The 26,175-nt window shown below is 41.5% G+C and overlaps 1 protein-coding gene across 1 annotated transcript; it reads right to left on the bottom strand.

Annotated features, from left to right (window-relative positions):
* Nucleotides 1-1,978: 1,978 nt before the first annotated feature.
* LOC123393968 (ubiquitin-like modifier-activating enzyme 1) lies at nt 1,979-20,522 on the bottom strand. Its single transcript, XM_045087325.1, is given in 28 exon segments — nt 1,979-2,278; nt 2,424-2,524; nt 2,619-2,720; nt 3,201-3,395; nt 3,522-3,614; nt 3,819-3,907; nt 5,626-5,815; nt 5,930-6,004; nt 8,245-8,283; nt 8,285-8,441; nt 8,638-8,702; nt 10,606-10,802; nt 10,915-11,080; nt 13,044-13,199; nt 13,568-13,648; nt 13,736-13,840; nt 13,971-14,147; nt 14,278-14,424; nt 14,507-14,604; nt 16,086-16,218; nt 16,331-16,421; nt 16,687-16,793; nt 17,764-17,898; nt 17,995-18,163; nt 18,265-18,323; nt 18,452-18,568; nt 19,317-19,441; nt 20,418-20,522. Coding segments are annotated over 26 exon segments (3,180 nt in total). The 5' UTR covers nt 19,317-19,441; nt 20,418-20,522; the 3' UTR covers nt 1,979-2,142.
* Between the last annotated feature and the right edge of the window lie 5,653 nt (nt 20,523-26,175).

The following is a 26,175-nucleotide window of genomic DNA, read 5'->3' on the forward strand; positions in this document are numbered from 1 at the left end:
ACTCAGACTCCATCTGGTACAGCTTTCTTGATTCTCATGCCTTTGGACTTACACTAAACTGTTGGCCATCTTGAGTCTTAGTATGCAGATCTGGACAACAGAGCTTGGATTTCTCAGCCTTCACAAGTTTATGTGAATGAAGCATGTTGATATCTCTCTCCTAAGGTGAGTAATGAAGAGTTGCACGGGGTCCGTCTTTTAACTAGAATAGGATTCATCATATCTATTTAGTCTGAATTTGAGAGGCCAATTACTCTTTTGGGTGTGTTACTCCAATCTGTTCGTTGGGTGGCCCAAGAAGTTGCTAGTTTTAGGAGAGCCCAGAGCAGCAGAAAGTACGCCAACAGTTCCAGACAGCCATGCAAAGTGCTCTGCCATGTGAGACATACCATCTAGCAGATTCAACGGTGCTTAGTGGCAGCTAGGGATACTCTGGAGACTTTGATAGGGTCGTACACATGACCTGCAGCAGAGGCCCTTAGAGTTCTTTTCAAACCCCTGCCATCCTTACTTCACGTTTGAGAACCAGCCTTTGGTCTATTACTGGGCATTAGCAGAGACTACCATATAGGCAGTGGAGTAACGATGCAATTTCACATGCCCATTATGAACTGGGTTATCTGACCCATTAGACCATAAAGTTGGGCATGGACAGCAACACTACGTCATCGAATGGAAGTGGTACACCTGAGATCTGGCCCAAAGAAGTTGTAAAAGCACAAGGAAATTAGATGACTTTATGGCTCAAATGTCTGTAATCCCCACTCGTGCTACACTATCTTTTATTCTCAACCTGAACTGCTGGCCTCTGGGGGTTCCTATGATCAGTTGACTGAGAAAAACTCAGGCCTGGTTTCAGATAGTTCTGCACTATCGGTAGACACCACCTAAAAGCAGACAGCTGCAACAGCACAGCTGCTCTCTGGACAGGGGATGAAAGAAAATCCTCCAGCGGGCAAAATGTTGAACAGTCCTGGCTGAGGTTTGGGTGGTATCCTTCACCAACCAAACGGTACCAATGGAGAAGACACAGATGTGGACATGCCACCAGAAGACTCTGTCTTCTGCTATGTGGAGAAAGTTATGTTCCTTGCATTACTTGTAGGGACAGCTGGGAAACTCCTGCTGTCAGATTTAACATATGAAACCCCCTCAGTCTCAGAAGCAAGCTCTCTCCTCAATGGTAGGAGGCCTTTTGAGGAAAAGAGCAAGGAGTCCTAGGGTAAAGGGAGCTGGGGTGGAGCAAGAAGGAACCTTTGTTCTGTGGATGTGCTCTGCCAAATTAATTTCATTAGTAAGTGTATAATATATCTTAAGGCACTGGCATCACAGCCCAGGAGCGCTCTGTGAGTTACTCAGGAGTTCCTCATGGAACTCGTGGTACTCATTTTGTGGACAGTATCAATGCATCAAGTCAGGTGGGATGGGACCACATTCTCATAGGAAAAAAGAAGTTTAGAGTAGCTAACATACCTTCAAAAATAACAGTATTTATAGGTACAACATGTACCATATGCAACCTTAAAGACAGTAAATGCCTTAATCCTTCACTCCCTTTTTTTTTTTTTTCCACAAAAGAATTAAAGAATGTGAGAACATAATATAAGGCTTAGTATTCAGACCACAGTCTGGGTCCAGGATGCCTACTATATCTCAAAATAGTATGGCAGGTAATTGGAGGTAGCAAAGATAGGATTAGAAAGTGAGTGAAATTTAACATAGGATAAAGGCAGACCTTTCTCTGTAGCCTAAAACAGGTCTTTTTTTCTTGAGGACGTAAGACAGGAGGAAAAGGAATCAAACCTCTTATTTATTAGAGGAGCTACAATTAATCTTCTGTCTCATAACCTTGGATTTGGGATGCATTCCCTGTTTCTGGGATGGGACTGAACTCTTTGAATTATGACCTGAACAAAGGTATCGGTAGCCCATCATTTCCCAGGGGAAACAAGCCATGAACCATTGCCAAACCAGGACATGCCAACCTGCGTTAAGTCTTTATTAACAATTCCAATTCTAAAGAGTAGAAGGCAACCACAAAAAAAAGTTCTCAAAAGGATGTAACGTTTATGTGCCTAGCCAGGCACATGTTTTGGCACAACTCGACGAGATCTGAAAGTAAACTGTTTGGGGTCTGGGGAGTCAGCGGATGGTGTAGCGTACATAGGGAACCTCGACATCCTCGCCAGTATCATCGTTGCAGCACAGCTCAAGCACCAGTGCCCGCACATGGTGGCCCAGCTTTCGTTTCGACACATGAGTCACAATTTCTGTCATCCTGGGAAGAGAGAGGAGAGGGTCAGGGACATAACAGGGAAGAGAGGCATATGGCATTAAAGAAGGTAGGGAAAGCCATGAACATAAGCAGTAAGGTTGTCCACCCCTCACAGGGCTTTCCTTAGTCTGCCCTGTGGCCAACTCACGGCTGATCCAACCGTTCCTTGAGTTTGGTAGCTGGCATGAAAAAGGAGTACAACATGGATACACCTTGGGACAGCATGGTAATCTCTAATTTGTGCTCTGTCTGGAGAGGGTGGGAAGGACAGACATACAATGGTGTCATAGAAAAGGAGAATACAATCACCACCCCTAGGGGAAGTGAGTGTAGAAAGCCTCACCTTAAAGTAGTCAAGGAACTGTCTGAGAGTCATCTCTTTACCATTAGGCTGTATCCCCTGTACCTCAAAGCGATCCCACAATGTCCACTCTTGGTTATAGTACTGTAGGACGAAACACAGGGGAGTGGAAATATGGGTAACCCAGATGATCCTAGCCTAACCACTCAACTTCATTAAGACAGATCAATCATAACTTCCCTTTGTCCTAACCCTCCTGGGGCCCCATATCATTGTGTGCAAGCGATATTTTTATATTGACCTATGTGTCTCCACAATAAGGCAAACCTGCTATCTTCTTCACACACCTTCCACTTCCCATTACCTTCCTATTTAATATCGTCTAACTATCCTGAGCTTCTCATTACTTCTCAAAGATGCCAGTCACATTTGTACTTGGCACAATGCAAAAACTATATAATGAATGGACAAATGGTATACAGAGTATGACACCCAAACATACGAGCACCATCTACTATGAGTCAGTTGTCCAGAGATACACACACACGAACATGTACCCCCACTACACACTGCCTCATGCACTAATGGGCAAAACCAAAGGTTTTCATATAAGCAGGCCCCTACCTGGTGCCGAGGTGGGGCAAGGGGTTCAGAGAAGCTGAAGAAGGGCAGGGCCAAGTTCATAAAGCTGTTCTTGTAAGATTTAAGCTGCCGGTATCCCTGCACCACTTTATATAGCTCCAGACACACGAGGCCAACTATAGCTGCTGTAGTTGTGGCAATTGCAGGGATGATGATCTTCCCTGCAATCAGCTTGCTCTGCCAGAGAGAAGATGACCAGCAGAGGCCATCATTAGAGAGGTTCAGGGTCTGCAGAGGAGGACAAATGTGGGAGAGACTCACCCTTGGGAAAGGGTGAAAGCTTAAGCTCTATACTATCATTACCTTATGCCGATCTGCCGGGGGAATATTATAATTTTCTGCTCGGAGGTTGGATGCAGCCACAATGAAATCCATATGAAAGTTGGTATTATCATCCTGTTGTGAATGAGAAGAGAGGACCAGTATGGAAGAGCGAGTTAGAGGAAAACAAGGTTTCCTGGCTACTCAAGATTCAACTATATTTGCACCTCAATTACATTGCAGACCAGCCAAGGAATCTGGCAGTCCTAATCCCAAAGAATCCTATGATGTATCAGCCCATACTCCTACTGTGTTGAGGGTCCCAACCCTCCCCAGCACCTTTTCAAAGTTGATAGGGTACATCTTGAACCCACGGAGCTTCTCTGGGCTGGGAAGCATGGCTCTGACCTCCTGTAGGCGGTTATCATCTGTACAAAGAGAGGGGCATGTTAGTCCTTTAAATTCCAGGCCAGGGTATAAGGAGAAAGGAGGACACTAGAATGGGGCAGAGATTTCAGACAGATCAAGGACCTGAATAGGAGACACACTGTGGGAAAGAGCTGCGGGAGCTGGGAAACATGGAGCATAAAATACTGCACACAAGAAAGAAAGATGTAGACAGGAGTAGGACCATAAAGAGAGATATAAATGGAGATGCTGAACAAAGATAATAGCAATAATAATGGATGTAGACAGTAACACTATTCAGAACAGGTAAGAGGCAGAAGCAGTCCAAGGGTCCATTCATCAATGGAAGGTTAATAAAGTCACGTGTCCACGCAAAGGGATATTTCTCAGCTATCAAAGAATGAAATCCACATACTTGAGATATGTATCTATAAGAATCCAACTTCCTAGACTCAGAAGATAGAGCAGTGGTTGCCAGAGCCTGGGCAGGAGACTGGGGAGTTATTTTAGTGTGGACAGATTTCTTACATGAAAGGTGAGAAAGTCCTAGAGATTTTTCACAACAGTGTTGATATATTGAATCCTGCTAAACAGAATACTGAAAAATAGGTAACACTGGGGACTCAAGGGTAGCTCCATTGGTTAGGTGTCTGCTTTTGGCTCAGGGACCTGGGCTCAAGCCCCACAGGAACCTCCTTCTCCCTCCCCCTTGTCTGCTACTCCCCCTGCTGAACATGTGCATGCTCTCTCTCTGCCAAATAAATAAATTACTTTTTTTCTTATTTAAAGCATTTAACACTGTAAGTCTTCGGTATTTCTATTTTAATTTTAAACAAATGTAGGCTATGATACAAAGATAGGAGATTTTAAAGAGTGCCACAGACAGAAAGAGAGACGTGGATGAGAGAGAAAGGAAGAAAAGAGGGGAAGAAAATACGAGAAGCAACCATAGGGAAAAACAGGAAGAGGAGAGAAATGTGGACAGGATAAAATAAAAAAAGTAAGATGAATAAGAATAGCAGAGATAACAATTACACATGGAGGATGAGCTAGGAAGAAATACACACAGCATTGACAACTCTAGAGATACACAAAGAAACACAGAGAGGATCAAGAGAGATGAAGTATTTGGAAAAGAGCAGGATGGGGACAGATATACAGAGGAAAAAATGGAAAGATACATACAGGAAATATACAAAATAGAGGGGGGACTTAGAGAGAATCGGACAGATAGAGGGAGATGGAAGCTGGGAGTTGGAAGGTAGTTACAGATGGTTAGATGAGGAGGAAGACCTTGAGAGGAAATGAAGACAGACATGGAGGTCAATACATACATTGAACATACATACAGGTGGAAGTTGAGGATATGGATGGGGATATCAAGAAGGAACTGACCCAGGGAAGACATCAAGGCAAACTAATTGCCATAGTCTGTAAAACAGAGGAAGAAGAAAATGGAGGAAAGAACAAAATGCAAACACACACACAGAAAGAAGATGTACAATTGATTCTGAGAGCCAGAATGGGAACAAGAAAAATGAGAAGAGAAAGGAGGAATACATGAAAGAATTTACCTTAACCACCCATCTTAACACTGGAGGAAACAAAGACCACAGGAAAGCATGGGTAAAACTCAGGCCTGGGAACTCAGGGCAGAGAAACCAGGACAACTAGTTAGAAGCATGGACATAAGATAAATGGAATGGTGCTCTGAGCCAATTGGATTAAGCACCCTCACCAGCAGAGGCACTGGTATTTTGAAGTTCCCTGTCAGAGACGTGGATCTTGACCCCAGACTTGGGGGTGAATTCAGGGATGTCCACAGACTGTAGAAGTATGGCCACAGCAGCTCGGTCCTGAGACCCCATCAGCCCATACGTCTGGGCAAAAAGATTGGCAGCAGCCATCACATAATCCAGATGCAGGGGCTAAAAGGCAAGATATGGACTAGTGAGCAGATCAGTCCTCACCCTGGAACCTCAAGCCTTCTTCTCAGCCACCACTTTCCACCTGATCCCAGGATACCCTAAGGGGTGACTTACATTGTTGACACTGAAGATAAGTGGGTGTGGACAACGTTTGGGCCCAGACCAGAATAGGGCTCCAGAGCTTGTAAGCTAAGAAGACAGAAAGGGTTTGAGGGATCAGGGCCTGAGAGGAGCCAATCCTGACTCCTCATCTCAGACCCAGACGTCCCAACTCACTATCCCTGGTCATTCACTATATATATATTTGTGTGTGTGTGTATATTTATATACATATATATGTATATAAAAGATACTGATAAATATTAATATATTTCAGAATGTTTAAGAATTCTCAGGCATTATATCAACTTCAATAACTTAATAAATACAAATTAATCCCCCCAAACCTCCCAAGAATTAGGTCATCATTATTCACAGATGAAGATATTAAGATGCCAAGACAATATACATCATGGGCTCTAAGGTCAAATGAAGTTGGAAAGTGAACCGTTTGTACTCTCTCTCTCTTTTTTAATGATTTATATTTTATTTTGAGGGGCAGGGCAGGAGGCAGAGGGAGATGGAGAAACAGTCTTAGGCTAAGTGAAATAAGTCAAACAGAAAGACAATTATCACATGGTTTCACTTATAATTGGGAACATAGGGAATAGCATGGAAGACATCAGGAGGAGAAGGAAGGGGGGAAATCAGAGGAGGAGATGAACCATAAGACACTGTGGACTTTGCAAATCAAACTGAGGTTTGTGTCGGGTGATGGGTATTACGGAAGGAATGCACTGCAGGGAGCACTGGGTGTTATATGCAAACAATCAGGCAACATTACATCAAAAACTAATGATGTACTGTTTCCACCTGATCCCAGGATCATCATTATTTTGATGTACTGTACGGTGACTAACATAATATAATAAAAAAAGTTAAAATAAATAAATAAAATCTTTAAAAAATTGTAAAACTTAACACCCAAACAACAAATAACCTAATTAAAAAATGGGCAGAACACATGAATAGATATTTTTCCAAAAAAAAACATACACACGGCCAACAGACACATGAAAAGATGTTCAACACCAGTCATCATCAGGGAAATACAAATCAAAACTACAATGAGATATCATCCCACATCCATCAAAACGGCTAAAATCAACTACATCAGAAACAACTTTTGGTAAAGCTGTGGAGAAAAAGGAACAATCAGGCATTGTTGATGGAAATGCAAAGTGGTGCCGCCCCTGGGGAAAAGTTTATGGAGTTTCCTCAGAAAGTTAAAAAGGGAACTACCCCATAAACTAGCAATTGCACTACTAGGTATTTACCCAAAGAATACAAAAATACTAATTCCAACTACATACATACATACATACATGCAAACATACTAATGCTAATACTGATACATATTAGTATTATTACAGATACATATTAGTATAACACTAATACTAATACAAATTAGTATTATTATATATACATATTAGTATAACACTAATACTAATACATACAAATACTAATACTAATACTAAATCACAGCATTATCTACAATAGCCAAATTATTGAAACACCCAAGAGTTATTTAATGATAACTTCATAGATAGAAGATATGGTATATGTTTACAAGAGAATATTACTTGGCCATAAAAAGGAATGAAATCGTGCCCTTGGTAATGGCATGCATAGAGCTAGGGACTGTTAAGTTAACTGAATAAGTCAGAGAAAGACAAATACCCTATGATTTCAACATATGTGGAATTTAGTAGATGAGCAAAGTGGGTAAAAAGAGAGAGACAATAAAAAAAAAAAAGACTCTCTTAACTCTAGAGAACAAAAACTAATGGTTACCAGGGGCCATGGGGGGGGGTGGGTAAACAGGACATGGGGATAAAGGAGTATATTTGTGATGAGTGCGTATCATGTGGAAGAGTAGAATACTCACTTTATTGTGCTCTTGAAACTAATACCACACTGCATGGCATATCTAACTATAATTAAATAAAAAACTTAAAGATTTATTCATTTGAGAGGCGGAAGGGCAGAGGGGGAGAACCTTTTTTTTAAGATTTTATTTCGGTGTGAGAGAACACACAGTAGGGGGAGTGACAGTGTGGGTGTAGGTTGAGAAGGACTCCCCACAGAGCAGGGAGCCTCATGCAGAACTCCATCCCAGGTCCCTGAGATCATGACCTGAGCTACAGGAAAACACTTAAACAACTGAGCCACCTGGGTATCCCAAAGCACTTGTTTAGTTTTTCTTGAGGTCTTATAAAATGTTCTTGGTGTGCCTGCCATAGCTGAATTAGCTACAACAAGAGCTCTCAGAACACTACCTGCTTCTAGAAAATACATTCTGCCAAATGAACTCAGCAAGTATAGAATACCTGGTCAGGTGGAAAGTTGTGCAAAAGCTGGCAAATGTTTGTTGGAGTACTGAGTGTGCCAGTGGTGGTAAGCCCAGGTCACACAGTCAGCCCAGGTCTGTGGCCGCTGTAGCACCAAGGTACGCTGCAAGGCCTCCAGCATTTCCAGTGGTTGGGTGCCTGCCAGGCGCAGTGTCTGTTCCACAAACTTGGAGTCTCTGACAGGAATCACAGCAAAAATGGGCAAAATTATACAGAGGCCATAGGAGAGGGCTTAACTACATGGAGAGCTGGTCCCGACTCTCCAGTGGCAGAAGGCCCATGGTAACATGTGGCTGGTGCTGAGCCATAGAGTGGTTACGGTATGCTTGACTAGGCAGAGAAGTGAGAGAACATTTGGATAGAATTACTCACGTGAGATACTGGTTGACATTTTCTGCTGGGTGCTTAAAGAGACCTTCAAACTCATCCCGAGCCCACTGCAGACAAAGCAAAGAGATTACAAGGGCCTGAAACGTAAAGTGGCCTTTTGTTGGCACTAGACTGGGTAGCTCAGTCAATTGAGCATCTGCCTTCAGCTCAGGTCATGATACCAGAGTTCTGTGATCAAGTCCCATACCAGGTTCTCTGCTCAGCGGGGAGGTTGTTTCTCCCTCTGCCTGCTCTCCCTTCCCTCTGCCTGCTCTCTCTCTCTGACAAAAAAAAAAGTAAGTAAAATATATATATATAAATAGATACATATATATTTAAAAAAGACAGACCATCAGTAAATGAAGCTATTAGGAAAAACATGGCGACCACAGAGAACAAAAGAAGAAACCCCTTAAATGGGGCTCCTCAAGCTTCCAACACATACCATCCCAATTTGAAAACCAATGACCTTGATCTGGGCAGTGGTTACACAAATATATATGCATATCTTATTCTTACGCTAGGTATGCCCTAATCCAGATGTAGTATGTTTCAAGAAGAAAGAACGGAGCTCTCACCAAACACAAAACATGAATGATCCATACAGGTCAAGGGGACTGGACAGAGAATAAGATACAAGTTTTGCTCTCTGCAAACTATAAGGTCAGTAAATACAGTCCCTGGTGAAGTGATCTGGAATCTGGAGGTCCAGGTTCAAAGGCCGGCTCAGCCACAGTGCTGTGGCATACAAGGTAATGCCTTTATCTATGTATCCTTATTCTGAAAATGTATTCTGTAAATGACATATCTATAACTCATGGGTTGATATATGTTGAAATGACCATAGACATACATATGTAAAGCTTACTTAGTGTCAAGCACTCTTTAAATGGTAAATACATTACAAAGCCTTGAGAGAGAAGTCTCTTCTCTCCTCCTATTTTACACAAAAGGAATCTGAGATGTGAGGAGGTTCAGTTCAAGAGTCACATACTGAATTTATTTTAAGAGCAGTTTTATAGTCCTTCTGCATATGTGCAGTGGCATGGCAATAGAGTAATTATCTAATAAAGGTTACAAGTATGGACACACCCACACGTATATGTCTATAAACATACACAGTGTGTACATCTACATATGCATATACACATGGTGAGATGGAGACACATTTACACTCCGGTGTATTTATCAGTTTAAATACATCCAGTTGGTAACTGCTGGGTTGGAAGCAAGTAGTTCAAACTGTGTTCTGTTTTTCTGCTTAGCTTCCTCGTACTCCCGTACTCTAAAATATGGTCTTTAAGGACGGCATTAAGAAGCATGACACCGAATTAATACATAATAGAGTGGTCATCCTTGAGTTCAAAGAACACTGGAATTTGAGTTAGGAGCTGGGTATTGGTTAAGTAGGTATGTTTACTTTGTCCACTTAGATGATATGTACACCAATGTGTACACTGTGATAATTCTCTGCCTATGCTGAGATGCCAATTCTTAAACAATTGAATTAAACAATTCTTAATCAATTCTTTAGTGCAACAGTTAGGTAAATCCAAATATGGGCTAAATATTACAAGTAATTAAATAACTAGCAGAGATAATGCTAAGAAATTAATTTTTTAGCTGGAATATAATCTTCTATATATATTATAATCTTTTATAAGGAATATAATCTTCAATATATATATAATAAACACAAGCTCACAACTTCATTTCTCATACAAGTTAATAAAATACATTACATATTATATGAATATCCATCTCTGTGTTTACAAACTAAACATTTTTAAGTTAAAAGAAATGAATCATTTAGTAAAGCTTAGACTTTAGTAAAGCTTAGACTTCTAAAGAGACTTGAAGAAAAGGTACATGTTAACTGAAACTTCCATCACCTGAATGATAAGTCTGGTGGCTGAGAGGCTGCCTAGGTGCCTGTCTCTCCTACCTCTCCCTCCCTCCAAAAGTGATCACCTGCAGTGTGTGTTCGATGGCATTAGGGAAGTTCTTCAGTGTGCAGATAGGGATGGACTTCTCAGGAGGGTCCTGGCTGGAGTTGTAGGACTCTGTCAGGAAGGGGATAACCACCTGCACATTGCCCTTGGTGCCCAGTGTGCCTGACTCCAGCAGTGGTTTACGGTAGTACACACAGCGGCGGTCCACGTACATGCCTTGAGAAGATGACAGGGGGTGATAACATTAGGATACGACAGGAGAACAGATACACCCCCAAAGAGACACATATTACTCTGCCCTCGTCCTCACCCCCACCCCCAAACTCACGAGCATCCATATTGTCCAGGGCAGTCGCAATACCATCAAGGTTCTGAAAGAAGCTATCATCATAGATATGCTCTGTGTCAGGGCCAACACGATTCTGATGGCTCATTACCCGGATGTAAGGATTTATCTGGCGCACAGCTGCAACAGCTGTGTCAGATTTCATTTTCTGGGTAGAGAGATGGAGATGCAGCAGTCATTCATACATTTCACCCAATAAACCGTTACAGAGTTGTTCTGACAACTGGTTTATCTAATGGTAGGCAAGATCTACACTCTGAGTTCAGGGGGGCTCCCTGATTTAGCAGTAGTTTATGACAAATGTCACACGACTGAGGCTGTGGCAAACAGACCTGATAGCTAGCAGAAAAGGAACTTAGGAATTTCTAGGAAAACCCTAGGAATTTAAACTACATAAACCAAGTAGGAGACAATGCACCAGGTATCTGCAACATTTATTGCTTTTTGACTGAGAGCATCCAGAGTTGGGATGCCATTACCCAAATAAAGCCAAGGTCCTTGTACAATTATAAACAGTATCCTCTGAAAGCCAAGTCAGGTCACATTCTTCTTTTGCTCAAAAACCTCCACTAGCTCTCACTTTCTCTTAGGCTATGAGCTGGCCCATGTTACTTCTATAACCTCATCTCCTACCGTGGTCCCTTCTGAATGACCACTCTGTTCCTTACACAATGAGTGATATTCCAACATCAGAATTTTGCTCAGGCTGTTGCCTTTACCCTATACACTCCTTCCTGAATTACCTTCACATTCTCCTCTATCATCCAAGGAAGGAAATGCCACCCTTCCGCTGAGGACTTCCTTTATCACAGTGTAAACCGCTCTCTATGGCCCTTCCATCTCATCCTGGTTTTTCATGTTTCATTGTACCTTCTTAACACCAGCCGTGTAGTTGGCTATTGTAAATTACTGTTCATTGCAATCATCCTCAAATATGAGGATCTTAAGAAGAACAGCTGCTATGTTGGATTACAGCGACCAGGTTTCAAGTATTAGGAATTTAAACTACCTCAAAAAACTAATGACGTACTGTATAGTGACTAACAATTATAAAAAAAATTAAACTGGTAAAATTTTGTTATTATTAGTTGATTTGAAATGGAATGATTCCATTACGTAGTATAAATATAAACATGAAAAATGTTTTCCAATACAAAAATGTCAGTCACAAAACCCAAATTATACGTACATATTTGCAAATGTTTTAAGTTATTGAATCTCTTAAGAGGCAGCTGGATTCTCTTCTCTACCACATTTAATCTGTTAAACCTTTCACACAATATTTTAATAGCATTTTAAAGAAATACTGTTTCACACAATATTTTAATAGTATTTTCAGATAATCATGGATTCTAAAAAAAAAAAATTAAAACCTGAGAAATAACGTTTTAAAGTGTAGTTGCAAGGTAAGATCTTCAATCTATACCAGTATCTACTGGTTTTGCATTTTGAATGGGTCCTTAGGTATTTATGTCTTTTGTACCATTTCGTACTTGTTCGTTTGAAAAAAAAAAAAAAAAGTGTTTCTGAGTTAGAGATGCCTTCCTAAAGTAGCATGGAAATTTCTACTGACAAAGTAAGAGTAAAAAGGCAAATGATGTCTTGGTAGTCTTAAAACAATTATGACCTTGGGGACTTGATAAAAAGTGTTGTGGACCTCCAGACTTTTCTCACTAGACAAGGGCAGAAAGATCTTCTTTGCTATTTAATGTATTTCAAATAATCTACGGCAGTGCAGAGTAGCAGGACGACAAAATGAAACAAATCCCTGAGTTAGGCAAAAATAACAGAAGACTGTTCATATTGATCCTTCCATATACCTAGCTTCCATAGTCCTACATTAGCAGCTACCAAAGATATATAGAGAAAAAAAGAGAAAGTGGGGGTAGGTATAAAATGATGAATGACATGAAAAGACATGGTAAGTATTCAAATATCTTTGGAAAGAATGAGTGGTAGAAAAAGAGAGAGAAGAGAAAAGCAGAAAGATAGAGGCAAAAAGAACTAAGCTATTAAGCTTAAGGACAAGAAAGGAGAAAAGAGAGAGAAGCAACAAGAAAGGAGAAAAGAGAGAGAAGCAGCTCATCCAGTTACCAGGTATACAGACTCACCGTGACATCCCAGGGCCGGAACAGAAACTGTCGGTTGAGATTGGACTTCTCAATGGTGTCCATGTCTGTAACAGTGATTGCCCCATTCTCCCCACAGCCTAGGCCAATCATGGCAAAGTTCTTGAGGAGTTCACAGCCAATGGCCCCTGCACCCACCTGAGAGGTTACCAAGAAGAGAGACACAAAGTGTGAAAGAGAAGAAAAGAAACCTGTTAGTCCTCACTACCCCTGAAGATACATAGAGGGTAAGGGGGTCCTGTATTACACATTCAAATCCTAGAGCCATAAACACCCACTGTCATCTAAGAAAGGAGGCCCCAGATGGGGGAATAAAGGCACATTATGAGGCTTTTCCGAGTATGAAGAAAATGGAGAAAGGGCAGAGATGAGGGCAAAAAACCCCACAAAATACAAAAAAAAAAAAAAACCCACAATTAACTGCCTTAGTGAGGCAGGAGCCTCTAGAAAAGATTGGCCAGAGGCAAGTCAAGATGATGGAGCTGGTGCCCCAAGGCATCACTCACCAAGAAGTAATTTTGCTTGCCCAGCTTCTCTTGCAGGTCTGAGCCAAATACAGCCACCTGCCCATCATAACGGCTCTGGCACTGTGTCATGTGAAGGGAAGAGGATCAGAGATGAGCTGCCATGCAGAGACCCAAAATAACACCTACCCATGGGGTCCCTTCACATACCGGGCGACATCTGTCCTCTGTGAGGGCCTGTCTGTCCTCAGGGAGACACTCAAGTGCATCAAAGTACAGCCACTGCATAATAGGTGTAAACTTCCCAGAGCAAGCCTGGGAAGGATGGTAAGAAATGGGAGGTCATCAGTGCTTAATAGCAATCTGACCCAGATGGACAGCCAGTACTGGAATCAGGAGGGCACCTGGCCTGTCCTCAGCTCTGCCCTTCTTTAACCACACTGACCTTCATAACTTCCTGGGCAGCCAAGCCCCCAATAAAGGCGTTTATGGGTGCCAGATCCCCAGCAGCCACATATGAGAGTTTTCTAATGAGGTCCTCATCCAGGGGGTCCTGCTGCACCACTGGCAGGGCTCGGGCATTCACAGCCTGGGCTAAGGCCACCAGTGCTGTTGCATCCTCCTGGAAAGGCAAAGAGATCCAAGAAAGGACCAGTCAGGCCAATAGTGGGAATGAGACAGGGAGACAGTAGATGGGAGAGCAGGGGAGGCTTTGGGCCAAAAATGCAGGCGGGCTTGCCCACTCATCCTACCTCATTGTGGGGCCGAGGAGACCGACCATGCTGAGCACAGAAGCGGTGCAGGGCCTGGAAGCCAATGTGCAGCTGACCAGGGCGAGAAAACTTGGAAAAATCCGTTACCACAAAGTCTGGCTCCGCCAGTGAGACTAGCAAAGATTTCTGTGGAGAGAGGGATATCAGCACCAGAGACATGAAAATCCTAGAGCTGTAGAACCCTATACCCACCTCCACACATACTTACAAAGCTGATCTTCTTAGGTACTTTAACCTGACTGACAATGCCTCCCCGGGTGTACTCAGAGAAGCTAGAAGTGTCACAGATACTAAAGGTATAGGGACCTAAGGGAGGAAAAGAACAGAGTGTCTGTTACTTCAATGACCATTCCTCTTAGCCCCACCACAGAGAATCAATAGCACCATCAAAACAAGAATGAAAATTCCATCTTGACCCAGTCTACACCAAAACTAACTATTCAAAATACAACACGGAGGGCAAACAAACAAACACAAAATAAGTCAAGTAGCTCAATATGCACCTAACTGGAGTTCTGGGAAGTCCCAGAGGATGGGGAGGGGAGGGAAGGGGAGGGAAGAAGAAAGTGTAGTATTTTGAAAAACTATGCCCAGTAATTTTCCAAACCTGATACCACTGTAAGCCCACAAATAATGTAGTTAAATAAACCCAAACAAAAGAAACTAGAGAAAAATGCACTAAGGTGCATTGTCATGATCGCATACGTTGTTTATCGTTAGTGGTAGAGAAAATAAGAACATTACATACATAAGGAACAGGGAAAAGAATGAAAGCATACTTCTGGTGGAAAAACATGGAAGCAAAAAATACAGCAACATCTTTCAAAAGAAAAGAAAAAAAAAACATCAAATCAGAATTTGAAATTCCACAAAAATGTCTTTCAAAAACACAGGCAAAGTAAAGAAAATTTAAATCACCGGCTAACTAGAAGAATTACCACATCAAATCTCATGAGTACAACAAATGGTAAAGGGCATCCCTCAGGTAGAAAGAAAAACTATACTGGATGTAAAAACTGGATTTTAAATTAAAATAATTTTTTTAGACTATTAGGCTCAGACCTGAAGAGAAGAGAAAATGTAAAATGGATGAAAAGAAAAAAACTTTTAATTCCTTCAAGTCTCTCTCTCTTTTTCTAAGGTTTTATTTATTTGACAGAGAGATCACAAGTAGGCAGAGAGGCAAGCAGAGAGAGAGAGGGGAAAGCAGAGAGTCCAATAGGGTCTCAATCCCAGGACTCTGACATCATGACCTGAGCTCAGTGCTAAGCCCACTGAGGCACCCAGGCGCCCCACAAGGGTCTTTAAAGCAACAGGTTTTAAATCCAAGCAAAGGTAGTGAGAAGTTTATGACAGACATAACATACACATGGGGAATCAGGAACTGGGAATATACTGTTGTAAGGCTGTTTTTTGGTGTTTTTTTTTTTTTTTTTTCACATGAGGTGATAAAGTGTTACTTAGAGACTATACACTAAATATACATGAAGTTCTGTATTATAAATTCTAATGCAAACAGAAAGAGATACAGTGAACAACTAAGCAGGAAATATAATCAACATTAGTGGCATAAACTTCTGCCTCTATAGTTCAGCGCACATCTATTTGGTAAGGTCCCATGGACACATCTCTCCTAAGTGTTAGCTCAGGTTTTGAAGGGCATGTCTTCTTGGCCTTTGATCTAATTCATGCTACAGTTATTTGTCAAATTTTGGCCTCTCGATCAGCCCACGGCACTCCCTTTGGTCCAGGCAGTCTGTATGATCTTGTGCCCAGCTTTGACATACCCAGGACTGTGATCTCTATGGGGTAGGTATCATTGAGTTCATTCATGCCCTGGACTTCTGTGAAGGAGACAAAGTCACCGCTCTCAAATCCATGCCGGGCATCATCCAGGCAGGTGACAACACCTGGGCTATCCTAGTGGAAAGAAAAAGTAAGCCTCAGGGGTAGGCTCAGGTTACCATGAGGAGACAGAGAGAATTACTGCTGCCCACCTGCCTGCCAGAACCCTTGGGGATGATCTCCTTACCTTTGTAACCATAGATACCATAGCACTGAGAGGCTGCTCCCCATTGGAATCTGTAAGGATCATTTCCTCTCCAAAGTCACAGAACAGCTGCCTGTAGGAGACAACAAGGCTAGAGCCTAAAACCCATGCATCCAGTAACTCTATGTGTCCTTCAAGATGCAGTGAGTAACTGCTAAGCAAACTCAGTCCCTTACTGCTGGCAATCAGATGGCACTCATGCCAAGTAAGGAAAGCTAAATTTACAGAATCAAAACCTAGGCTTGGCTTGGCTGGGAGTAGTATGAGTTCAGTGGGAGCAAAAGGATCTTGCCTGAGCCTGGCAGGTGCTTGGGAGAAAGTGAGAGGCAGGCACTCACCCAAACAGGCCACGTGTGTCTGCCACGACCAGCTTGATTCCATGGCTATGGCAGAACTCACCCACCTGCAGCTGGTCCTCCAAGGGAGTGTTGGTGAGGACCACCACCTATACAGAGAAGGAGGATCATACAGAAGGCTTGGCAGTGGGGTGCAGGAGAGTTACGATAATAAAGGAGATACGCAGACTGGGGTGGGAGAAGCATCATGCAGTCCAGCACTGGTGGGCTGTCAGAATTTAAACTTTGTCTTCTATTTATAAAGTATCTATCTGTGTCATGCTCCGTGAGAGCAAGCTCACTGATGGGAAACAGGAATCCCCAGACTCAGATAAGAAAAGTAAAGAGGTCCTGAAAAGACCAACAAACTCTTTTATTTGGCAAAACACAAAACCCTGCTTTCACACCGCCTAACAGTAGCAGGGGAGACAGAAATGAATCATACTCTGGTCCCAAAGTCTGAGTTTATACCCCCATATTCCACCCTCACTTTCTTCAATTAAAAATTAAATAAAACACTTGCTCAGATCTGGTCTGTGGGGATTTGTGTCTGTTGTTCCCTAGTCCTATACCAGGAATTCCACTACCCCTCTCCTCTGGGAAACCCTACACAAGTATATCAGTACCCACAGTCCCCTCTTTCCGGTCTAGCTGTTTAACAAACACACATTTGGAACACCCTTTGTGACAACTGCTCTTCTAAGTATTTAACCATCGCAAAAACTTTGAAGTCGTTGTTGCTATCATTCCCATTCTACAGATACAAAAATAAAGACAGATAAACTAATTTTCTTGTTCACTGCCAGGCAACTGCAAGAGCGAGATACCCACCCACCAAGGTATATTGCCTTCAGAGTTCAATGTTCACAAACACTGTATCACAGTATTTGGCCATTCCTTCCATTCTGAAAAGCTGTGAGCTCCCCCAGGACAGTGTCCAGGATCTAATTCCTGCCTACATCCCTGAGGCTCCCCCCATGAAACCTAAACACTGGGATAGCCTATTTAGTAAATCCTCAATAGACCAATCAGAAACAGAATCCGACAAAAGTAGGCAAGAAGCACGATGCAGCAAGGTACCTGGAAACCACTAAGGAATTCCTCAGTGAGGGCCCCAGTATAGGTGGTGACTGGCACATAGCTGTTGAGCTCAGCAAGGCGGGGCTGTGAGACCTCAGCCCGGTTTTTACCAATGTCCTCTTCCCTCAGGTAGAACTACAACAGGGTATAGGAAGAGAAGTAAATGCAAAACTCAAGGGGGAGGGTGGTATCTTGGCAAAGGTAGTAAAGGAGCCAGGAAGAGTTAGGTACCTGGGACGAGAGGTCAGCCCATTGGGCAGTGCCCTGGTCATGCAGGATGACAGCTTTGACCCCGCCAAGGATAAGATTTTTGGCAATTTCCACCCCTAGGCCCCGGAGGCCTGATACCAGTACACTGGATGTCTGGAGATGCTTCATTGCCTCATGGCCAAGCACATACCTGCCAGGTCGGGGGAGAGTCTGGGTCAGGACTTGACCCACTCAACACCATCTTTTCTGTGTCCTTTCCCACTCCACATCCCCATACTTAGCCAGACTTACAGCTGTCGGGAGTAAAGAGCCTCATCTATGTCTGTTTCACTCTCTTTTTTTGGCATTCCCTAGGAATGAAGAGGGGAAAAAAATGTTCCATGGCTTAGCTAGAAAGGAGCTTAAATAGTTAACAAACTGCACACTCTTACCAACCACCTGCACCCCACCTATGAGTCTTTAAGGAGCAGATACTCACGTTGGTTGGTCCCGAGGGCACTTTAAACATTACTGAACAGGCAGAAGAGCAGTCAGAACTCGGGGTGGGATCAGACCCAGGCACACAGCATTTCTTGGCTAGTGGCGAGCTGGACATCTGAAAGAAAGGGCAAGAGGTGAGCCCTCTGTGGTGGGTAGCCTTTCTTCTTGGTGGCATGTTTGGAGGAGGGAAGGCCTTAACTACTAGCAGCCCTTTGTAAATAAGAGAAAGATAAAGAAGACCTGCTACGTGTTGGGGCTGCTGTGAGGAAGTAAAAGATCAGGCAAAGCTCAGATGCAGGTGCAGGGTGGTTGGTAAGAGAGTGCCAGTTTTAACTTTTAAGTTCCATTCCTGCTAACCCCCAGCATGCCTCCCTCACTCCCCATTCCAAGGGAATGCGAAAAAAAAAAAAAAAAAGGAAGGAAGGAAGGACGAAAGAAAGAAAGAAAGCAAGCAAGCAAGCAAGCAAGCAAGAAAGAAAAGACGGTACAGGCCGAAAGGACTGAGAAGAGGCTAGCTAGAATCTGAAGTTGTCTGGTCAGTCAGTAACTCTGAGCATACAGAGTCAGTAGATGCTGAGAGCGCAATCTACTCTGGTGGAAATCATGGGGAAAGGGATATCTGATAATGGTAAGGGATCCCACGAAGCAGAAAGAAGGTGAGGGCTCCTGAGGGAACATGTGAAAGGCTCTCAGGGCAGACTAAAATGTGTGACATGCATTCAAGGGACCCCCAGTGAAGCCGAAAATCTGACAGGGCAGCTGCTGACTTTGAATTCACAAACAGGCAGGCCTAGGATGAGGCTGGGAAGACTTGTTCCGGGAAGAGGCGGTTAGGACCAAAATCTATATGGGCAGATGCTTACGGGAATGAAGGCAGCACTGGGAGAATCCTCTGATGGAGGACAGCATTGCACAAACAGTTCCTGTGTGATGTTTGCCAGTGACGAGGCTCAGAGGGAAGATAGTTCAGGGTTATCTGGAAAGAATACTGGGGCCATAAAAAAAGGAGGTTCTTCAAAAGTAGATACTAAGGGCTTGTCACTTAATGGCAATGTGGGGCCCAATGAAGTTTCTGATGGATGATGCTAAGGTTTGAGGAGTTGGGGAGGGGGGCATTAATTACAAATGCTGGGTCTAGAAGGGGATCCAGAAAGGAAGACGTCTTTAGGACTGGGTAGTAAAATCGAATGTTAAAACAAAGCCACACATATCTGAATAGAAACGCTGGATCCGGAGGATCTCTGACAGAAGAAGCTGTAATCAGAGATGTGAGGAGGGAGTCTCTGACAGAGAGCCAGGCCTCGATGCTCTGCAGAGTCTCTTTTTCTTTTTTTTTAGCTTTGCAAGGGGACTGGAAAGACGAGGTCAGAAAGCGATGGGCTGTCTGAAAACAAAATGCTACAAAAAACCTTTTCTGGGGGAAATGAAAGTCAGATAGAAATTCGGAGGGCGCGGTCTGGTCCCTTTGGAGGCTGAGAGAACTGCTGGTGGACTAATGGATAACTTTGGTTTAACCCTGAATGGCATATGTTCACTAGGTACGTTCGAACTGCTGCTGACTTTAGCCGCTATGTCAGCAAAGGAATGAGATTTGTGTCTGACCTGAAACCTAACTTAAAAGCTGGTACCGGGCCTCGGGAAACACTAGGTCACATTTTAAAAAAGAAATGTGGGCCCCGCCCCAGGATCAACCCATCCGCTGGCACTACAGAGACCCAGCTCAGGCCCTGGCAAAGTCCCCAGAAAATCATGTCCTCGGCGCGGGAGGCGCCTTCAAAGGCCCTTAGTTACCAGCACCGCCTCCACCGGTCGCCCCGGAGCCCACTCCTCCTGCAGCGGAAGCCAAGCCCAGCCGCCGCTCTCCTTTTCCAACTCCTCCCCCACGGACTGGCTAGCGGAGAGTCGCACTGTCACAGCCTTCCCCGTCTCCTGGCAGTCCCTTCCACGAACGACGCCTCCTTTACCTTACCGCCGAAACAAGATGGCAGCCGCTGAGCCCGAGGCTCAAAGGAGTCGTTTGGTTCTACTCCCGTCGCGCCTGATAGTGAATCACGTATGACGTCAGCAGCCTTTGTGCGACTCAGTATGCCTGCTGCAGGCTGCAGGCCGGAGGAGCGCGACTCCGTCTGGTGGCTGCCTCTGGTAAAATGGGTATAATTTAGGATACACATAATTCCGGCGCTGAAGAGCTCCGGGAAAAGAGCAAAGTTCACGTAAAGCTGCCGTGTTTTGCTCACGAATTAAGCATGACACTGCCTAACACAGAATTCAGATCAAGTCAGTGCCGAAAATTCGACCGAGCAGGCAGGCGAAAAACTGAAGCCGTGATAGAGGTTCCCACAATGACTCTTAGGTTTTGAAGAGCTGTGAAATTCAAGACTAAAATTTCCAATCTGCTGTCAGAAAATTTCCACTCCACCCCTTGAACTGCACACTTGACTACAGACCAGTGCCTCACTTTCCCCTTCTGAACAACTGTGATAACAACATCTGTCACGTTAGCTCAATGTGAGTCATAACATTTGAATATAATAAAATGAAAAGTACGGTGTTACCTAAAAACTTTACATCATTGTCTTATATACTGTATACATGAAATGGTACTTTTGTATTTTTTTTTATGTAAAACTCTTTTTTTTTTTTTCATGCTCACAAAGAAATATTTATGGTGAGGATGTACCCAGTCATCTGAGAAATCTTCACTCCTAGGCATTGTATCATTTTAAGGCCTTGAAACACACTTTCTGAGGATACTGGAAAGCAAAGTGATCAATGTTATCAGTGTCCATTAAACAAGAAACACAGATACTAACTAGACCATCAAAGGCACCACGAAGTCACAAAATTCAAGGCACAGGATAAGTACACAATGCATTTCTGATGAATAATAAGAAATGTCATATTGACTGATTGCTACTAGATGACAAACCCTGTATCGAAAATATATTTCCATTAAGGCCCTCAGGGAAACATTTGATGAAATTAATCCCAAAAAACATCTGGCCCCAGGCTTTTTCCTGTGGAAATTCTGATTAACAAGGCAATCACTTTATTGTTCATAGGTCTATTCAAATTTTATATTTTCAAAAAAATAGTTTCCAGTGGCTTGTGTTTCTTTAGTAATTTGGATATTTTACCTAGGTTAAGGAATTTGTGAACATATAAGGGTACCTATTATATTCTTTTAATATTTTTTAATAAAGTCCTTATTCATTCTGGTTTTAATAGAGTCCTCTCTATTTTTTTTCTCATTTAGTCTCACTAGTGTTTGTCAGTTCTGTTAATTTTGAAGAGGGGGAACAAATGTTCTATGGCTTAGCTAGAAAGGAGCTTAAATAGTTAACAAACTGCACTCTCTTACCAACCACCTGCACCCCACCTATGAGTCTTTAAAGAGCAGATACTCACGTTGCTTATCAAAATCAACTTTTGATTTTTTTTTCATTTTCTCTGCTATGTTTACTATCTTGTAATTTTTAATTCCATCTTAGTCTTTGTTATTCTCCTCTTTCTTTTTGTTTAGTTTCTTGAGTTGTGAGATTAGGTAAGTGATTGAGATCTTTTTTCCTTATGTAGGCATTTACAGCTGCATATTTCTTTCTGAATACTGCTTTTGTTGCACCCCATGCTGTTTTTCATATTGTCTTTTCATTTTCATTTATTTCAAGGTGTTTTCTAATTTCCCTGTGAATTCTTTTTTGACCCACTGAATATTTAAGGATGGTTGTTTAATTTACACATGTATCTAAATTTCCAAACTTTCCCTCCATTACTGATTTCTAGATTCATTCCAATGTGGTCAGAGAACATATTTTCCATACTTTCAATCCATTTAAATTATTGAAAGTTGTGTATGACCTATCGTACCATCCATCTGGAAAAATACTGAATGTACATTTGAGTAGTTGTGTATTCTTTTTTAAATTAATTTTTAATTAATTGTTATTATTATTTTATAAACATATAATGTATTTTTATCCCCAGGGGTACTCGTCTGTGAATCGCCAGGTTTACACACTTCACAGCACTCACCATAGCACATACCCTCCCCAATGTCCATAACTGCACTCCCCTCTCTAGACCCCCCCTTCCTCCAGCAACCCTCAGTTTGTTCTGTGAGAAAGAGTCACTTATGGTTTGTCTTCCTGCTGATCCGATTTTGTTTCATTTAAAAAAATGTGTAATCTATTGTTGGTGATAGGTTTTGTATATACCTGTTAGGTTCAATGGGTTATAGTATTGTTTATATCTTCTAATTCCTTTGTGATCTTTTCTTCTTGTATCCTTCTTTGGATATAGTTAACTGTTTCCCTCGCAAATTTTGTCTGTTTTTGAATCAGAGATTTGGAACTCTGTTGATACATGGGCACATTTATAATTCTTGTATCTTTTGACAAACATTTTTACTAATACATAATGTCCTTCTGTATAGTAAAATATTTTATGTAAAGTCTGTTTAGTCTGCTAAAAATATACCCACCACCACTTTCCTTTGATTACTACTTTCTTGGGATTTTTTTATAACATCTTTTTAGCTTAACCTATTTGTCTGACTCTGCCATTTGTTGTAGACAGCATGTAGTTGGAACACCCATTCTACCAATCTTAGTCTTTCATTTACATTTTTTTCTCTCTTGAACAGATACACAGTTCTTCGTTTTATAGAATTATTATTGATATACAATATTATATTACTTTCAGGTGTGTAGTATAGTGATTTGGCAATTCTATACCTTACATGGTACTCACCCAGATAAGCATAGTTACCCCATCATCATACAAGATTATTATAATATTGATTATATTCCCTATGCTATAATTTTCATCTCTGTGGCTTATTTATTTTATGATTGAACTTTTCTACCTCTTAATACCCTTCACCTGTTTTACCCATCTGCCCAAATCCCCTCCATTAGTTTGTTCTCTGTACTAACAACACTATTCTGGTTTTTGTTAGTTAGCTCTTTTCAGATTTCACATATAAGGGATATCATATGACCTTCGTCTTTCTCTTTCTGACTGATTCCCCTTAACATAATACACTCTGCATCTATTCCATTTTCCATAGTGGCTACACTGGTTTTCATTTCCACCAACAGTATCTAAAGATTCCTTTTTCTCCACAACTCTGCCAACATTTGCTGTCTCCTGTGTTGTTGATTTTAGCCATTCTGACAAATGTGAGGTGGTATCTCATTGTGGTTTTGATTTGCATTTCTGTGATGATGAGTAATGTTGAGCATCTTTTCCTGTGCCTGTTGGATATTTGTATGCCTTCTTTGGAAAAATATCTATTCAGCTCCTCTCTCTCTCTCTCTCTCTCTCTCTTTGAATTGGGGTAGTTGTGTTATTGTTGTTTAGTTGTATGAGTTCTTTGTATATTTTTTATCAGTTATATCATTTGAAAATGCCCCCTTCCATTCTGTGGGTTGCTTCTTCATTTTATTGGAGGTCTCATTTGTGAAACAAAACTTTTAGTGTGGTGTCATCCCAAAAGTTTATTTTTGCTTTTGTTCCCTTTGCCTAAAGACACATCACATTGTTAAAGTCTGGGCCCAAGGGATTACTCCCTATCTTTTCTTCTCTGAATTTTATGATGCTAGGTCTCACATTTGGACTTTCATCCATTTTGAGCTTGTTATTTTGTATGGTGTAAGTGGACAAGATTCATTCTTTTTCAAGTAGCTGTCCAGTTTTCCAAACAACACACATTGGTGTGACTGTCTTTTCTCTATCATATATTCTCACTTTCTGCCTTGTAGAATAATTGGCCATACAGCTGTGGGTTTATTTTTGGTATCTCTAAATTGTCCCATTGACCTATGTGGATTTTTTGTGCCACTACCATACTGTTTCCATAACTTTGTATTATACCATGAAATCTGACATTGTGAAGCCTCCATCTTTGTTCTTCTTTCTCAAGATTGTTTGGGGTTAATCAGGATGTTTTAGGTTCCATAAAAATTTTAGGATTATCCTAGTCATGTGAAAATGTTATTGGATTGATAGGGATTATATTCAATCTGTTGGTTGTCATAGGTAGTATGGGCATTTTAGCAATATTAATTCTTCCTACCCTATCCTATCCTATCCTATCATGAGCATGGAGTATCTTTGCATTTGTTTGCATTGTCTTCATTTTATCTCTTTCTTTTTTTAATTGTCTTATGTTAGTCACCATAAAATATCATTAGTTTTTGATACAGTGTTCCAAGATTTATTGCTTATGTACAACACGCAATGCTCCACACAATATGTGCCTCCAATTTCTTTCATCAGTGTTCTTACAGTTTTCAGAGTACAGGCCTTTCACCTTTTCTTAACTTCATTTCTAAGCATTTTATTCTTTTTAGTGTGATTGCAAATGGAGATTATTTTCTAAATTTCTTTTTCTGCCACTTTGTGTACAGAAATGCAACTGATTTCAGGACAAAATGTCTGTAACATAAAATGGTAAAAATAATAGATTGGCCACAGACTTATCCACAGAGACATGTCAGGCCAGAAAGGACTGGCATAATATATTCAGAGCACTAAAGGATAAAAACATGCAGCCAAGAACACTATATCCAGTGGGGCTATCACTGAAAATAGAAAGAGAGATAAAAAGTTTCCAGGACAAACAAAACAAAGAATTTGTAAACAACAAACCAGCTCTACAGGAATATTGAAAGAGGTCCTCTAAGCAAAGAGAGAGCCTAAAAGTAGTAGAACAGAAAGGAACATAAACAACATACAGTAATAGTCACCTTACAGGCAATACAATGGCACTAAATATATACCTATCTATAGTTACCCTGAATGTAAATGGGCCAAATACCCCAATTAAAAGACATAGGGTATCAGAATGAATAAAAAACAAAACAAGGCCCATCAATATGCTGTCTACAAGAAACTCATTTTAGACCCAAAGCACCTCCAGATTTAAAGTGAGGGGGTGGGAAGCAATTTACCACACTAATGGACATCAAAAGAAAGATTCAGTGGTGATCTTTATATCTGATCAATTAGATTTTAAGCTAAAAACTATAATAAGAGATGATGAAGAAAACTATCTCATACTCAAAGGATCTGTTCAACAAGAAGATCTAACAATTTTAAATATCTATGCCCCTAACATAGGAGCAGCCAACTATAAAACCAATTAATAACAAAACCAAAGAACACATCGACAATAATATAATAATAGTAGGGTATTTTAACACTCCCCTCACTGAAATGGACAGATCACCCAAGCAAAAGATCAACAAGGAAATAAAGGCCTTAAATGACACATTGAACCAGATGGACATCATAGATATATTCAGAACATTCCATCCCAAAGCAACAGAGAATACACATTCTTCTTTAGTGCACATGGAACATTCTGCAGAATAGATCGCATCCTGGGTCACAAATCAGGTCTCAACTGGTATCAAAAGATTGGGATCATTTCCTGCAAGTTTTCAGACTACAATGCTCTGAAGCTAGAATTCAACCAGAAGAGGAAATTTGGAAAGAACCCAAATACATGGAGACTATAGAGCACCCTTCTAAAGAACGAATGGTCAACCAGGAAATTAAAGAATAATTGAAAAAAATTCATGGAAACAAATAATAATGAAAACACAATGGTTCAAAATCTATGGGAAACAGCAAAGGCAGTCCTGTGAGGAAAATATAGTGATACAAGCTTTTCTCAAAAGACAAGAAAGGTCTAAATACACAACCTAACCCTACACC

This window comes from Mustela putorius, unplaced genomic scaffold (genome assembly GCF_011764305.1).
Source record: "Mustela putorius furo isolate JIRA1106 unplaced genomic scaffold, ASM1176430v1.1 tig00001094_pilon_pilon_pilon, whole genome shotgun sequence".
Classification (NCBI taxonomy): domain Eukaryota; kingdom Metazoa; phylum Chordata; class Mammalia; order Carnivora; family Mustelidae; genus Mustela; species Mustela putorius.